The 18222-nt window shown below is 43.6% G+C and overlaps 1 protein-coding gene across 1 annotated transcript in view; it reads right to left on the reverse strand.

The window, feature by feature from the left end:
• The window catches only part of TGFB1 (transforming growth factor beta 1), a 70029-nt gene extending 58457 nt beyond the window's left edge, over positions 1-11572 (reverse strand). The window contains exon 1 of the mRNA XM_063937834.1: positions 10743-11572. Coding sequence (XP_063793904.1) covers positions 10743-11061 — 319 coding nt within the window. The 5' untranslated portion in view covers positions 11062-11572. The remainder of the gene's footprint in view (positions 1-10742) is intronic.
• Between the last annotated feature and the right edge of the window lie 6650 nt (positions 11573-18222).

The following is an 18222-nucleotide window of genomic DNA, read 5'->3' on the forward strand; positions in this document are numbered from 1 at the left end:
TAGAGCCCCTTATTCACATTACATCACACTGAATTGCTCCTTATTCACATTACACCACACCTTATTGCTCTTTATTCACATTAGATGACACAGTAGTGCCCTTTCTATATGCAACGCCACATAGAGGAGCACCTTATACACATAATGCCACACATTAGTAATGCATTTATACACAAGTCCACACAGTAATGACACACATAGTGCCCCCTACACATTTGCTGCACATTATTAGTGCCCCTATACATATAATGACACACATACAGTAGTAACCTGTTACACATATGCCGCACATTATTAATGCCCTTATACACATAATGACACACATAGTGGCCCTATACACATATGTTGCACATTATTAATGCATTTTTACATGACACACATGATGCTCCTTACACATATTCCGAACACTACTGCACAACCAACCCACTCACATGCACACAGCACTCACACTTCCACTAACACTGTGACCTCTGCCTCTGCTTGGATACAAATGTGTCCTCACAAATCTTGCATCAATGCTAACGTTGGACACCTTTTTTAAATGAAAATACATGTTATTTGCATTGCTATGTGGCTAGGATGCACAAGCAGCTTCTGCTGATTAAACTGATATGCAGCATGCCTGTATACTGTGTGAGACTGTGGCTGTATCTGCATATGAAATGCTACATACAGAATATAGGCATATAGGCATGCCGCATATCATTTTAATCAACAGAAGCTGATGATGCCCCTAGGCAATTGCCTAGTTTGCCTATGCCTATGACCGGCTCTGTGTATATATGTATATATGTATGGACATGTATGGACATGGATATATATGTACTATAATTAAAATAAAGTGAACTTTTATTAAGCACTTACAAGTGCCACCAGGAAGACAGCAGGCTGCAGAGGACGCTAGACGCTAGACAGCTAGTTAAAAAAAAAGTTGTTTTTTTTTTTAAGTGGAGGGAGGTTTCTGGGTGCTCGAAAACCCCCCCTGGGTGCGCCACTGGAGGTCTAATTATGAATCAGTGGCTCTGATTGAGTGTAACTATGGATTAATATGGCTCCGTGAGAAGGTCTAACTATGGTGGTCATTCCGAGTTGTTCGCTCGCTAGCTGCTTTTAGCAGCATTGCACACGCTAGGCCGCCGCCCTCTGGGAGTGTATCTTAGCTTAGCAGAAAAGCGAACGAAAGATTAGCAGAACTGCTACTAAATAATTCTTTGCAGTTTCTGAGTAGCTCCAGACCTACTCCTAGATTGTGATCAACTCAGTCCGTTTAGTTCCTGGTTTGACGTCACAAACACGCCCTGCGTTCGGCCAGCCACTCCCCCGTTTCTCCAGACACTCCCGCGTTTTTCCCTGACACTCCTGCGTTTTTTAGCACACTCCCGGAAAACTCTCAGTTACCACCCAGAAACGCCCCTTTCCTGTCAATCACTCATCGATCAGCAGTGCGACTGAAAAGCGCCGCACGATCAACAGCAAAACTGCTAAGTTTTTAGTTAAATAACTAAGCGCATGCGCATTTAGCAACAAATCGCAGCACAGCGAAAATCGTCAACGAGCGAACAACTCAGAATGACCACCTATGGACCCAGTGATTGTCTGTAACTATGGATAAATGGCACTGAGAGGACTAGTGGTAGTTTAGGATGGAATTGTTGATAAGTGGCACTTTGAGAGTGTAACTACAGTAGTAACTAGAGGACCTGATGTGACTTAACTATGGATCAGTGGTTCTGCGGTGGGATCAAACAATGGACCTGAGCATAACGATGTATCACTGACACTGTGAGGTCATGTGGCCAGGATTAGTGGTACTATGATGATCTTATTGATAAGTGGCACTGTGAAGTGGTCTAACTATGGATCAGTGGCACTTTATAGGGTGTAATTGCTGATTAGTGGCTCTAACTGGACATAAATGTGCCTGAGTGGCTCTGCAAGGACACATCCACAGAATTTTAGGTACCTCTTGGATGTGTCTATGGATGAGTGGGTGCGATAAGTGTGCATACAATATATGATTTAAAGGCACTATACAGATAAATCAGTGCTGTAAGTTTTAAAAGTAATCATTGCTACTTTTGGTGTGTAAATAGAATTGGATATTGTTGTTTAGGCAATGCATATGGATATATCACAGAATGTATTGCATGTTTATCAGACTACATGACTCAGATTAAAGATAAGATTAAAGATCTGACTGATCATAGTTACACTCCTCACACACGATGTAACATGTAACACTGTGTCATAGCAGCAGCTTCAGCTACACATTTCCTGGTCCTGTGCCATTGGCTTGCTAGGAAATGTGTCCTTGCAGCTCGTGATGATAAAATACATGGACTGGATGAGAGAATAGGGAGAGAAACAGAGAATGTGTAGATGCTATGTACAAATGGATGGAGATAAAGAATAGGGGGGAAAGACAGCAAAAAAATAAAATATGTGGAGAGAGGGGCAGAGACAGAGGACAGGGAGAAACGGGCAGAGACAGAGGATTAGTAGGAGAGGCAGAGACAGAGGACAGGAGCAGAGACAGGATGAGTAGAGAGATGCAGAGACAGAGGACAGGGAGAAACGGGCAGAGACAGAGGATTAGTAGGAGAGGCAGAGACAGAGGACAGGAGCAGAGACAGGATGAGTAGAGAGATGCAGAGACAGAGGACAGGGAGAAACGGGCAGAGACAGAGGATTAGTAGGAGAGGCAGAGACAGAGGACAGGAGCAGAGACAGGATGAGTAGAGAGATGCAGAGACAGAGGACAGGGAGAAACGGGCAGAGACAGAGGATTAGTAGGAGAGGCAGAGACAGAGGACAGGAGCAGAGACAGGATGAGTAGAGAGATGCAGAGACAGAGGACAGGGAGAAAAGGGCAGAGGATGAGGAGAGAGGGGCAGTGACAGAGGATGAGGAGATAGTGGCAGAGACAGAGGATGAAGAGAGAGAGGCAGAGACAGAGGATGAGGAGAGAGGGGCAGATACAGGATTAGTAGAGAGATGCAGAGAATGAGGAGAGAGGGTCAGAGACAGAGGATAGGGAGAAAAGGGTAGAGACAGACAATAAGTAGGGAGTGGCAGAGACAGATTGAGGAGTGATGGACAGAGGTTGGGAAGAGAGAGGAAAGTGTATGAGACAGAGACTAAGGGCAAGAGACAGAGGAGAGGATCAGAGGCTCAGGATAAGGAGAGTGGATTCACCAGTCAGAGGATGAGGAGAGAGGGTCAGAGGGTATAAGACAGAAGATGAGTAGAAAGGGCCACAGAATGGTGAAAAACAAAACAAAAAACGAGGAAGTTGAGGCGATAGTAATAAAGAAGAGTGAATGGTCAGAGATAGAATTAAACAGGTGCTACTGCAACAGAAAGTATAAGGAATAATAATGAGAGGAGGGAGATCACAATAAAGAATGAGGAGAGGAAGAGAGAGTGATGAGAGGTGGTTCACTGACAGAGTGGTACAGAAAGAGAGAGGACTCATTAGTAAATATGCCTCAGAGAGAGAGAATGACATGAAAAGGAAGTTCTGTCCGAGAGGAGATCAGGTCCAAAGACCAATGTGTATCAAAGCTTGGGGAGTGATAAAGTAGCAACCAATAAGCTCCTATCGTTTTTTAAAACACAGCCTATAAAATGACAGCTGATTGGTTGGTACTTTACCTTTCTCCACTTTATATATCCGCAAGCTTTGATTGATATATATATATATATATAAAAACCAGGAATATGGGCACAAGCGACCAATGGTGTCTATTGTGAAGGAACATAAAAGATTTTTTTATATAAAAAATGCATATTTATTTTACACAATATAAAAAATAGTAATACAATTTTGTTTAAGAAAATGCTCAAGCATAAAAATTCATATAAAATGGAAAAGGTTAAGGCTAAAAATAAAAATAAATATAAAAGTACAAGGTACACATCGATTTGTAGTATATGTGTATAAAGTGCTTATCTTAGGTACAGGAGGTTGGTCTGGGAAAGGTCATGGAATGTCCAACGCGTTTCGTCCTTCAGGACTTCATCAAGGGTATATACACACACACATATATGCCTTAAGTTAGAGAGGAGAGGAGGTTCTGTATTAGAGAGAGAGGGTGAGTAGAGGAGATTCAATTAATGGGAACAAAGGAGTGGAGGTTAAATGAGAGAGTGAGGAGAGGCGATTCAGTGACAGAGAGTGAGTGGGGTAATAACGTTTTGTGACAGAGAATGAGGCAAGAAGGTTCAGTGACAGAGAAAGAATAAGGCGAGGAGGTTGAGTGACTGAGAGTGAGGTGAGGAGGTTCAGTGACAGAGACTGTGAGATAAGGAAATTTAGTGACAGAGAGTGAGGTTTTGAGGTTCAGTGACAGAGAGTGAGATGAGAAGGTTCAGTTATAGAGAAAGAGAGAAGAGGTTCAGTGACATGTAGAGAGAGTGAGATGAGGAGGTTCAGTGACGGAGAAAGAGTGAGAAGAGGAGGTTTAGTGACAGAGACTGTGAGAAGAGGAGGTTTAGTGATGGAAAATGACGTGAGGAAGTTTAGTGACAGAGTGAGGGGAGAGAGAGAGTGAGGTGAGAAGGTTCAGTGACAGAGAGGGAGGTGAGGAGGTTCAGTGACAGATAGAGTGAAGTGCGGAGGTTTAGTGAGAGAGAGAGAGAGAGAGAGAGAGAGAGAGAGAGAAGAGGTTCAGTGACATTGGCGGGATGTACTAACTGTAAAATGCAGTAAACCCCCCCCCCTTTTCAGGGTTTTACCACATTTCCCGTATGTACTAAGCCCTGGATGCCAGGTTACCAGTGTGGAGGATAACGCCAGCTTTTGAGCTGAGTGGTTGGTACTTTATCTACCTCTACTTTATCTCTCTGCAAGCTTTGATATATATGCCTCAAGTTAGAGAGGAGAGGAGGTTCTGTATCAGAGAGAGAGGGTGAGTAGAGGAGATTCAATGAATGGGGAAAAAGCAGTGGAGGGTTAATGGGAGAGAGAGAGAGAGAGAGAGAGAGAGATGAGGAGGTTCAGTGACCGAGGTGCAGATGTATTAAGCCTGGAGAAATGATAAAACGGTGATAAAGCAGTGATAAGTGCAAAATGATAACGCACCAGCCAATCAGCTCCAATATGTAAGTTGGCAGTTAGGAGCTGATTGGCTGGTGCGTTATCACCTTGCACTTATCACTGCTTTATCACCGCTTTATCACTTATCCAGGCTTAATACATCTGCCCCCGAGTGAGGTAAGGAGGTGCAGTGAGAGAAAGAGTGAGACAGTCAGTGACAGGAGGGCAGATGTATTAAGCCTGGAGAAGTGATAAAGCAGTGATAAGTGGAAGGTGATAACGTACCAGCCAATCAGCTCCTAACTGTCATTTTTCAAACCTGTAATCATTGGCTAGTACGTTATCACCTTCCACTTATCATTGCTTTATCACTTCTCCAAGTTTAATACATCTGCCCCAGGGAGTGAGTTAGGCAAGGAGGTTTAGTGATAGAGGACCGGAAGTAATGATGCCTGAGATCTCTGGAGGTGCGAGATGCCGGCCGATCTCAGACTTTTATTTTAAAGGGGCAATCGCTTACAAGGTGAAACCATTCCTTGTAAGTGATTGCCCTTTACAAAAATGTCTGAGATCGACCGGCATCTCGCACTTCCAGCAATCTCGGGTGTAATTACATCCAGCCCAGAGAGAGAGAGATAGAGTAAGGCTAGGAGGTTCAGTGACAGAGAGCAAGGTGAGGAGGTTCAGTGACACAGAGTGAGGTGAGGAGGTTCAGTGATAGAAAGTGTGAGATAAGGAGGTTCAGTGGCAGAGCGTGAGGTGAGGAGGTTCAGTGACAGAGAGAGTGAGGTAAGGAGGTTCTGTGACAGAGAGTGAGATAAGGAGGTTCAGTGATAGAGAGTGAGGAGAAGACGTTTGGTGACAGTGAAAGAGTGAGGTGAGTAGGTTCAGTGACAAAAAGAAAAAGGTTTACAGGCAGATTTATTAACCTTTTTTTACTACAATAATGTGAAAAAGGATGTTTTCACACCCTTTTCACATTATTTTAGTATCGCTAGAATGTATTAAAGGACATTTGGAGCAGCTCCAAACCCTTTAATTCACTTTTTTTTTAGTAACAGAGATCGCCTTCCCATACTTATAATGGGAAATGCGATCTGACAAAATTTACTAAACACAATGGGGGTATTTCTGAGTTGATCGCAGCAGGAACTTTGGGGGTAATTCCAAGTTGATCGCAGCAGGAAATTTTTTAGCAGTTGGGCAAAACCATGTGCACTGCAGGGGGGGCAGATATAACATTTGCAGAGAGAGTTAGTTTTGGGTGGGTTATTTTGTTTCTGTGCAGGGTAAATACTGGCTGCTTTATTTTTACACTGAAAATTAGATTGCAGATTGAACACACCACACCCAAATCTAACTCTCTCTGCACATGTTAAATCTGCCTCCCCTGCAGTGCACATGGGGGGTCATTCCGAGTTGTTCGCTCGCAAGCTGCTTTTAGCAGCTTTGCACACGCTAAGCCGCCGCCTACTGGGAGTGAATATTAGCTTATCAAAATTGCGAACGAAAGATTAGCAGAATTGCGAATAGACACTTCTTAGCAGTTTCTGAGTAGCTCCAGACTTACTCGGCATCTGCGATCAGTTCAGTCAGTTTCGTTCCAGGTTTGACGTCACAAACACACCCAGCGTTCGCCCAGACACTCCTCCGTTTCTCCAGCCACTCCCGCGTTTTTCCCAGAAACGGTAGCGTTTTTTCGCACACACCCATAAAACGGCCTGTTTCCGCCCAGAAACACCCACTTCCTGTCAATCACATTACGATCACCAGAACGAAGAAAAAACCTTGTAATGCCGTGAGTAAAATACCTAACTGCATAGCAAATTTACTTGGCGCAGTCGCACTGCAGGAATTGCGCATGCGCTTTAGCGACTAATCGCTCCGTTGCGAGAAAAAAATACAGAGCGAACAACTCGGAATGACCCCCATGGTTTTGCCCAACTGCTAACAAAATTCCTGCTGCGATCAACTTGGAATTACCCCCTTTGTTAGCAGTTGGGCAAAACCATGTGCACTGCAGGGGAGGCAGATATAACATGTGCAGAGAGAGTTAAATTTGGGTGTGGTGTGTTCAATCTGAAATCTAAATTGCAGTGTAAAAATAAAGCAGCCAGTATTTACCCTGCACAGAAACAAAATAACCCACCCACATCTAACTCTCTCTGCACATGTTATATCTGCCCCTCCTGCAGTGCACATGGTTTTGCCCAACTGCTAACAAAATTGCTGCTGCGATCAACTCTGAATGACCATCAATATGTAAAAAAAAACTGCAGCGAGCCCTGTGATAATAACGCTGTCCTGAGACAGCGTTATCAGAGGGCTCACTGCAGATCCTGTACTCTTGCACACAAGCTGATCAATGTGTACAAAAATCAATATACTGGGTTCCCTGCCGCTCCTGCGACCCCTGGTACAGTAAGGAAATGCTGCAAAGCATCAGGGAGCCCCGATGAGCGGTAGCCCTCCTGGAGCACAAATCCCTGTGTAGGTGAATATGATCAGCGTGGGGGGTGGAGGTAGTCACGAAAAAATACCCCGATAATGCTGCAGACTGGCATCGCAGGGACAGAGCTTTCTTGCAAGATGTGATAATTGATACATCCATGCAGTGTAATTAATTTATCGCATTGCAGATTGGATCGATTTTATCACATCCCATCCACATGCTCAGATGCGGATTGTGATAAATCAGCCCCTTAGTGTGAGAGAGAGAGAGAAGAGGTTCAGTGACAGGGAGAGAGACTGATGAGAGGAGGTTTAGCGAATTAGAGTGAGGGGAGAGAGAGAGTGAGGAGAGGAGGTTCAGTGACACTGAAAGAGAGTGAGGAGAGGAGGTTCAGAGACAGGGAGAGAGATTGAGGTGAGGAGGTTGAGTGACAGGAAGAGAGACTGAGGTGAAGAGGTTCAGTGACAGGGAGTGAGATTCAGGTGAGGAGGTTGAGTGACAGGAAGAGAGAGTGAGGTGAAGAGGTTCAGTGACAGGGAGAGAGATTCAGGTGAGGAGGTTGAGTGACAGGAAGAGAGAGTGAGTTGAGGAGGTTCAGTGACAGGGAGAGAGATTGAGGTGAGGAGGTTCAGTGACAGGGAGTGAGATTCAGGTGAGGAGGTTGAGTGACAGGAAGAGAGAGTGAGTTGAGGAGGTTCAGTGACAGGGAGAGAGATTGAGGTGAGGAGGTTCAGTGACAGGGAGAGAGATTGAGGTGAGGAGGTTGAGTGACAGGAAGAGAGAGTGAGGTGAAGAGGTTCAGTGACAGGGAGAGAAAGTGAGGTGAGGAGGTTCAGTGACAGAGAGTGAGGTGAGTAGTTTCAGGGAGAGAGAGTGAGGTGAGGACAGGGAGGGAAATTGAGGTGAGGAGGTTGAGTGACAGGAAGAGAGAGTGAGGTGAAGAGGTTCAGTGACAGGGAGAGAAAGTGAGGTGAGGAGGTTCAGTGACAGAGAGTGAGGTGAGTAGTTTCAGGGAGAGAGAGTGAGGTGAAGACAGGGAGGGAAATTGAGGTGAGGAGGTTGAGTGACAGGAAGAGAGAGTGAGGTGAAGAGGTTCAGTGACAGGGAGAGAAAGTGAAGTGAGGAGGTTCAGTGACAGAGAGTGAGGTGAGTAGTTTCAGGGACAGAGAGTGAGGTGAGGAGGTTCAGTGACAGGGAGAGAGAGTGAGGTGAGGCGGTTCAGTGACAGAGAGAGTGAGGAAAGGAGGTTAAGTGACAGAGAATGAGGATAGGAGGTTCAGTGGGAGAGAGAGTGAGGAAAGGAGGTTAAGTGACAGAGAATGAGGAGAGGAGGTTCAGTGGGTGAGAGAGTGAGGAGAGGAGGTTCAGTGACAGAGAGAGAATGAGGAGAGGAAGTTCAGTGACAGGGAGAGAGTGGGGCGAGAAGAAACATTAATACTCTAGAAAAAGAATCGAGGGAAGCAGTATAGCCGAAAATGCTTCCACAACTCTGAAAGTCCAGTTTTCAGAGTTTTGGCCACGTTTCCATACTGTATGTACCCAGCTCCAGAATGCTTTGAGCCAGTAGTTAACGACATCTTTATGTTGCATTACCGAATAGAAGCCTATGGGCTTCTTAATATTTTTGCATCTCCAGTCGGATCCCTCCCAGCACCCGCTGCAGCGCCCGCGTAATTCTGTGCATGCGCAGAAGGGCTTCTGGGTCCTAAACCTTCTATCGCAAAGGACAGCTCTTGTCGAGAGAGCTGTCCTTTCAGATTTTAATCATATTTCTAAGTACATACCGCTATTATTAACGCCGGTATGTAACCGATAAGTGGCAGGGTGTATCGCATCGCGGATGCAATCATTTGTACATCGGCCCTGAGAGAGATTGAGGAAAGGAAAGAGAACTAGATGAGAGGAGGTAGATAGGAGAGGAAATCAGGCAAGGTAGCTCAGCAACTGAGAGACATGAGAAACAGTAAAATGACAGAGAGGTTGTAGATAGTGGGGAGAATGAGAGAATGAAGAGAGGAAGAGTTACAGGTCAGGGATGAAGAAGGGGATCATTGTCAAAGTCGGAATGAGGACAGTAGGCAACAGAGTGAAGACAGCAAGACAGAATGAGGGGTCAGGGAGAATGAAAGAATTAAGAGTGGGGGACAGCAACATAGAGCATAAGCAGGGGGCAGTGACAGTGTGAGAATAAGGAAAGTGGGTGAGTGACAGCAAAAGTGTACAGAGAAAGGGCAAGCTACAAAGAGAGAATAGTGGGAGCAGTGACTGAGGGAATGAGGAGAGAGGAGAAGACAGAAAATGACAACAATGAAGAGATAGGGAACAGGAAAGACAACTGAATGAAGGAAAGGTAGAGTGTAACAGAGAATGAGAAGGGAGTGTGAGAGCAGACTAATGAGGAGATAATGGATAGCAACAAAGAGAAGTAAGGAAATGGGGACAGTGAGAGAACAAGGGAGTGAAGACAGAGGGGTAACAACACACAGAATAAGGAGAAGGGAGACTGAGAACAAGAGTAAAGGGTAGATAGGGTGCATAAAGAGAAAGATGTGCAGTGAGATAATGAGAAGGGATGACAGGGACTGTGACATAAGTAGAGGACAGTAACTGAGAGAGAATGAGAACAGAAAGAGGGGAAGGGAGCCAGTGAAAAGGAAAATAAGAAGGTAGGGTGGACAGCGACAAAGTAGGAATAATAAGTAGGCTTTACACAGAGGAAGGGGAGTAGGACAGATGGATAAGGAAGCGCTAACAGGACATACAGGAAGAGATGCAATGTGCTCACAATATGGTTTCATTAACCCTTTCATGTACTCTGCACTTTGCGAAATGGGATGATAGTAATGTGTAAACTGATTCACCTTCCTTCCTTCCTTTCTTTTGTGTTCAGTGATATGTAGCCTAATTTCACTGATTCTGTTCAAAAATGGAAAACTAATATACACATATATTGGTAGGCTTAGTATTCAGGCAGCACCGCAACATACACAACGCGTCAGCCAAGTATAGGATGTACATAAAGTACTGCACCACTCACATGGACTGCAGCATACAGGCTAGTGCAACGGACTGGTCTGTGTCAGGGCAACTAGCACATACAGGAGAAGTAGATCCGGCTACTAAACCCTACAAATATTTCACTAGTACAAACAAAATATATCATATTACATTTTGCACTGTATGTGAAGATATGAATTCAATAATACGTAGAGCGTAGGTTAATGGCAAACGCCAGGATGATCGGTCTCTTACCTTCAGAGTTCATCACAATCCTTTCCACCTGTTTGGCATAATATTCCTCCACAATAGGCTTTTCCTTCTCTATTCTTTTTTGGATGGTGTCCACTGTGCTGTTGTAGATGGAGAGGATCTCCTCAGGAATGGACAACTCCTCGCTTTCTACTTTCGGAGGTTCTGTGAGCCTCAATTTACTAAGAATTTGACCTCTAATGGCCTCTATCCTCCTCTTCTTCACCTGTTCCATATCCACCGCCTTGCATGTAGACATTGACAAGGCTACATGGAGAAAGTCTGCTAAGGCGAGCATCATCCACATCCAATGGATTCCCATGGTGTCAATTTCACAATATAGCAAGAAAGCAAAAAAAGAAAAAAAGACTTGTTGACTTCAAGCTTTCAGGATTTCCTTACTACTACCCACGTCACTCCAACTTGCTCCCCTTTGGCCAAATTAAGTTAAGATTTATTCAAGTGTCTTGAGTTCATTGCTGGAGTACTCTCAATGAAACCACCTCCATGTGTAGGGGTTCAAGGACAGGGTTGAGATGATGTTCTTCAAAGACATAACTTGTTACAACAAAGCAAAATGCTAACAGTGACCAGCACAACAACTAAGTAAGCCTTTGGGGAGAGTATAAAAGCTGAGATGTCCTGTGGTCATGAAACAGTGGGGGAAAGGTCTCCGAGACGTCCTGTTGGAGAACTTGTGGAATATCTTGCCTTTGCATGTAACTTGCTCCCACTCTATGCAATTTGATGGCCTTGTCTCTCAGCTTGCTAGAACATGCTTCTCCCGTCCCCCCTCTCTCCTTCCTCCTGTGTGTGCTGTAACTGGCAAGGTTTTTTTTTTTAATGCTTTTTCTGTAACTTGAAGCTCCACCCAGGATATGATGGTACTTTTAAGTTTGACACACACAGACAGACTAGTTTAAGGAACTGCTGCTGACTCCTGGGGGTGGTGGTGAGGGCTAAAACTGAAAGCTGATAATGTTTTATTAGAAAACAGCCAGAGCAGAATGTGCTCACACACGGAATATACAGTCTCACATAACCACTGCATTCTGCAGAGCAGGGAAGCATTTTTCCAGAAGGAAAGTACCTTAGTGATAGTCTATAAAGAGACTGGACATGAGGACGTATAGCAAGAAAAAAAATGAAGTAATAAACATTGTATGACTCGGAATAGGGGCCTGATTCAGAGATGTCCGCAATTGCGGTTATTGGCGGTCGTCCGTCTGCGACTCTATGCAAATGCTTCTAAAAAGCCCTTCCTGGTGTACCTCCGTGCTTATGAATGTGCAAGAACTGAGACACCTACTTTGAACATCGGTAGACGCTGTAATACCGGCTGCTGCGTCATTAGACCCCACCCTCGGTCGCCTGCATTATGGCAGGTGCAGATTTACCATCTGAGTGTGGCCTCCAAAGTGAGCGATTGAGCACCTGTGTGCGCAAATCCTCCAGCGACACTCCCATAACAGGACCATAAGACCACCTATCTCCGCGCATGCCCTGTCATCACCCTGGAACAGCCAGCACTTTTCCAAGATGTTTCTTTCTGATACCATGCGTCTCAATCGCTACAGCGCCTTTGTGTTTACACACTAGGTTGTCTTGCGCTGTAGGATTTTTTAGGGATTTTTGCCCTGAATCAGGCCCTAGTGGAGTAAGAGTAGTTATAGAGAATAGAAATATGGAGGAATCTTAGGGAGATTCTATTTAGATGTTATGGATTATCTGAGTATTTATAGAGAAGGCTTTGGTGGAGTAAGAAGAGAAATGAGGGTGACAAATAACAGGAGGAAATATACGGAAGGATAATATGGAGTAATAGGAGATAGTATATATCATAATAGGAGATACCAATGTTACAAACCTTGCTATGTACTGTAAGTTACTGAGTGTACCACCTTAAGGGCTGTGTTGAGAGTGTTCTCAAAACCAGAGTATTTAAGGAGACTACTGTACACCTCAAGCTGAAAGTTTGAACCGCAGGTTTATACTTTCTAGTCATTCTTGTTTGAATCTAATTAGCGGTGATGGGCGGGAGGTGCTGGTGTTTGGACCATTTCCCGGGCAACACGCGACCACCAACAGTGCAGATTTTTCCTTGCACCACATAGAAATCTGCAGTAGTTTACTGTAATAAGAGTAGATGTACCCAGCGGCACACTGCTGGTAAATGAATACCCCAATAAGTGTGGTACTGCTTCAGTGATAACCTGCTGGCACCCCACAGTGTATCTCACATGTTATGCTCCAGTTCCCCAGTGTAGCCGAGAGTAGAGTGGGGTAGTGTGAGTGTGCTGGTATGCATGGAACTGTATAAAGTCATGAGTGACAGTCTACGTTAGAGCGTTAGCTCCTGTTCCCTGTATAACTACCCTCCATGTAACTGAAAGAACTGTGCTGCAGATGTTAATAAAGATCTACCTAACTTATTTATACCAAAAGAGATGACCTGGTGCCCATTAATGTGAACAGTGTACACTGCTATACCCACTCAATCTGGACTGCATGTACTTTGCTGTATATATTGTGCATGTTAGGGACGTTTGTTGTTCTCCCATAGAAGCCTAAGAGCTTCTTAGGCTTCTATGGGAGAACAACAAACGTCCCTGAACATGCATAATATATACATCTCCTCTTAGTAAGAGGAGAGTTAGGTGGTCTACCCAAGGGAACTACTGAGATAGGAGTAAAGAAGAAAAACAACACCCAGTAGGTAACTGGGTAGTTCCTTTAAGAAATAGGTGCTGTATGGAATAGCAGGGGTGAGTTGGGAGGTGCTATATGGGATGATAGTTAGAGTGAGGGGTTATGTGGAGCAGTAGATGGAGTTATAAGGAGAGGTTATATGGAGTAGTGGATGAAGTTATAAGGATAAGTTATATGGAATAAGAGGGTGCGTTATAAGGAGAGGTTATATGGAGTAAGAGGGGGAGTTATAAGGATGTTATGTGGAATAAGAGGTGGAGTTATAAGGAAAGGTTATATGGAGTAAGAGGGGGAGTTATAAAGATATGTTATATGGAGTAAGAGGATGAGTTATAAGGAGAGGTTATATAAAGTAAGAGGATGAGTTATATAAGGAGAGGTTATATAGAGTAAGAGGGGAGGTTATAAGGATATGTTATATGGAATAAGAGGTGGAGTTATAAAGAAAGGTTATATTGACTAACGGGGAGTTATAAAGATATGTTATATGGAGTAAGAAGATGAGTTAAAAGGAGAGGTTATATGGAGTAAGAGGGGGAGTTATAAGGATATGTTATATGGAATAAGAGGTGGTGTTATAAAGAAAGGTTATATGGACTAAGGGGGAGTTATAAGGATATGTTATATGGAGAAAGAGGGGTAGTTATAAGGAGAGGTTATATGGAGTAAGAGGTGGAGTTATAAGGAGAGGTTATATGGAGTAAGAGGTGGAGTTATAAGGATATGTTATATGGAGTAAAAGGTGGAGTTATAAGCACACACAGAAACACAGAATTTGACGGCAGATAAGAACCACTTGGCCCATCTAGTCTGCCAATTGTTACTCTGCATTTCCAATGTTTTTTTCTCAATGCTTAGTAAGCAAGCAAATTAAAACATTAACCAACTGGAATAAAACGGAGGTATTCCTAGGTGTATCCACTAACTACATTAAAAAGGAGACACTAGTTCAAAGAAGCAGAGAACACACTATTGCCGATATGTTATATAGAGTAAGAGGGGGAGTTATAAAGATATGTTATATGGAGTAAGAGGTGGAGTTATAAAGAAAGGTTATATAGAATAAGAGATGGAGTTATAAAGATAGGTTATATGGAGTAAGAGGTGGAGTTATAAATAAAGGTTATATGGAGTAAGAGGTGGAGTTATGAGGATATGTTATATGGAGTAAGAGGTGGAGTTATAAAGATATTTTATATGGAGTAAGAGGAGGAGTTATAAGGAGAGGTTATATGGCGTAATGGAGGAGTTATAAGGAGAGGTTATATGGCGTAATGGAGGAGTTATAAGGAGAGTTTCTATAGAGTAATAAGTGGAGTTATAAGGATATGTTATATGGAGTAAGAGGTGGAGTTATAAGGATATGTTATATGGAATAAGAGGTGGAGTTATAAAGATATTTTATATGGAGTAAGAGGAGGAGTTATAAGGAGAGGTTATATGGCGTAATGGAGGAGTTATAAGGAGAGGTCATATGGAGTAATGGAGGAGTTATAAGGAGAGTTTCTATAGAGTAATAAGTGGAGTTATAAGGATATGTTATATGGAGTAAGAGGTGGAGTTATAAGGATATGTTATATGGAATAAGAGGTGGAGTTATAAAGATATTTTATATGGAGTAAGAGGAGGAGTTATAAGGAGAGGTTATATGGCGTAATGGAGGAGTTATAAGGAGAGGTCATATGGAGTAATGGAGGAGTTATAAGGAGAGTTTCTATAGAGTAAGAAGTGGAGTTATAAGGATATGTTAAATGGAGTAAGAGGGGGAGTTATAAGGAAAGGTTATCTGGAGTATAAAAAGGAGTTATAAGGATATGTTATATGGAGTAAGAGGGGGAGTTATAAGGAGAGGTTATATGGAGTAAGAGGTAGAGTTATAAAGATATGTTATAAGGATATGTTATATGCAGTAAGAGGGGGAGTTATAAGGATGTTATATGGAGTGAGAGGTGGAGTTATAAAGAGAACCTGGAACATTGTTGATAAAGCCTTTGTACTACCAAACAACCAGCCCGCAACGAGAGAGAGGAGATTGGAGGTTTATATGTAACATACCGATTGAATTACATCCAACAATAGCGGAATGCTAAATTAACATCATCGGTGAGTTATCACTATCCTTTACCATCTCTCATCAGTTAAAAATAAAAGACTCTTATTAAACCTCTGGATATGTCCGCAATTAAAGGAACAGCTACCAGCGGCCGGGAGGATTATATATAATACTATGATCGAGCTCATATTTAGGTGAAACAAATTATCAGCATTTGGACACTTTAAAACTCTTATAAAGGACACCTTTATTGCAGTTCTTTTTGAACATACTAAATGTGTTTGTTTCAATAGTGGGGCATATTTTATTCTGTTTACCGGCCGGTAATTTCATTTATTTTATATGAATTTAATAAATATTAATTGTTTATATTGATATATGTTGCATTTTTAAATTTATAATATTTCAATACCAGCGCCTCTGCCTTCCCCACTTGGTGGGGGAAATTTTGTTTCTAGACATAAAGAGAGGTTATATGGAGTAAGAGGGGGAGTTATAAGGAGAAGTTATATGGAGTAAAAAAGGGAGTTGTAAAGATATGTTATAACTAGAGATGTGCACCGGAATTTTTTTGTGTTTTGTGTTTTGGTTTTGGATTCGGTTCCGCGGCCGTGTTTTGGATTCGGACGCGTTTTGGCAAAACCTCCCAGAATTTTTTTTGTCGGATTCGGGTGTGTTTTGGATTCGGGTGTTTTTTTTCAAAAACCCCTCAAAAACAGCTTAAATCATAGAATTTGGGGTCATTTTGATCCCATAGTATAATTAACCTCAATAACCACTCATTTCCAGTGTATTCTGAACACCTCACACCTCATGATATTATTTTTAGTCCTAAAATTTGCACCAAGGTCGCTGGATGACTAAGCTAAGCGACCCAAGTGGCCGGCACAAACACCTGGCCCATCTAGGAGTGGCACTGCAGTGTCAGACAGGATGGCACTTAAAAAAATTGTCCCCAAACAGCACATGATGCAAAGAAAAAAAGAGGTGCACCAAGGTCGCTGGATGGCTAAGCTAAGCGACCCAAGTGGCCGACACAAACACCTGGCCCATCTAGGAGTGGCACTGCAGTGTCAGACAGGATGGCACTTAAAAAAATAGTCCCCAAACAGCACATAATGCAAAGAAAAAAAGAGGTGCACCAAGGTCGCTGGATGGCTAAGCTAAGCGACCCAAGTGGCCGACACAAACACCTGGCCCATCTAGGAGTGGCACTGCAGTGTCAGACAGGATGGCACTTAAAAAAATAGTCCCCAAACAGCACATGATGCAAAGAAAAAAAAAGATGCACCAAGGTTGCTGGATGGCTAAACTAAACGACCCAAGTGGCCGGCACAAACACCTGGCCCATCTAGGAGTGGCACTGCAGTGTCAGACAGGATGGCACTTAAAAAAATTGGCCCAAAACATCACATGATGCAAAGATAAATTAAAGAAAAAAGAGGTGCAAGATGGAATTGTCCTTGGGCCCTCCCACCCACCCTTATGTTGTATAAACAGGACATGCACACTTTAACAAACCCATCATTTCAGCGACAGGGTCTGCCACATGACTGTGGCTGAAATGACTGGTTGGTTTGGGCCCCCACCAAAAAAGAAGCAATCAATCTCTCCTTGCACAAACTGGCTTTACAGAGGCAAGATGTCTACCTCCTCCTCGTCGTCCGATTCCTCACCCCTTTCACTGTGTACATCCCCCTCCTCACAGATTATTAATTCGTCCCCACTGGAATCCACCATCTCAGGTCCCTGTGTACTTGCTGGAGGCAATTGCTGGTGAATGTCTCCACGAAGGAATTGATTATAATTAATTTTGATAAACATCATCTTCTCACATTTTCTGGAAATAACCTCGTACGCCGATTGCTGACAAGGTGAGCGGCTGCACTAAACACTCTTTCGGAGTACACACTGGAGGGGGGGGGCAACTTAGGTAAAATAAAGCCAGTTTGTGCAAGGGCCTCCAAATTGCCTCTTTTTCCTGCAAGTATACGCACGGACTGTCTGACGTGCCTACTTGGATGCGGTCACTAATATAATCCTCCACCATTCTTTCAGTGGTGACAGAATCATATGCAGTGACAGTAGACGACATGTCAGTAATCGTTGGCAGGTCCTTCAGTCCGGTCCAGATGTCAGCACTCGCTCCAGACTGCCCTGCATCACTGCCAGCGTGTGGGCTCGGAATTCTTAGCCTTTTCCTCGCAGCCCCAGTTGCGGGAGAATGTGAAGGAGGAGCTGTTGACGGGTCATGTTCCGCTTTAGTTTACAAGTGTCTCACCAGCAGGTCTTTGAACCTCTGCAGACTTGTGTCTGCCAGAAATAGAGATACAACGTAGGTTTTAAATCTAGGATCGAGCACGGTGGCCAAAATGTAGTGCTCTGATTTCAACAGATTGACCACCCGTGAATCCTGGTTAAGCGAATGAAGGGCTCCATCCACAAGTCCCACATGCCTAGTGGAATCACTCCGTTTTAACTCCTCCTTCAATCTTTCGAGCTTCTTCTGCAAAAGCCTGATGAGGGGAATGACCTGACTCAGGCTGGCAGTGTCTGAACTGACTTCACGTGTGGCAAGTTCTAAGGGTTGCAGAACCTTGCACAACGTTGAAATCATTCTCCACTGCGCTTGAGTCAGGTGCATTCCCCCTCCTTTGCCTATATCGTAGGTAGCTGTATAGGCTTGAATGGCCTTTTGCTGCTCCTCCATCCTCTGAAGCA

The sequence above is a fragment of the Pseudophryne corroboree genome, chromosome 8, assembly GCF_028390025.1.
Source record: "Pseudophryne corroboree isolate aPseCor3 chromosome 8, aPseCor3.hap2, whole genome shotgun sequence".
In the NCBI taxonomy this organism is placed as follows: Eukaryota; Metazoa; Chordata; class Amphibia; order Anura; family Myobatrachidae; genus Pseudophryne; species Pseudophryne corroboree.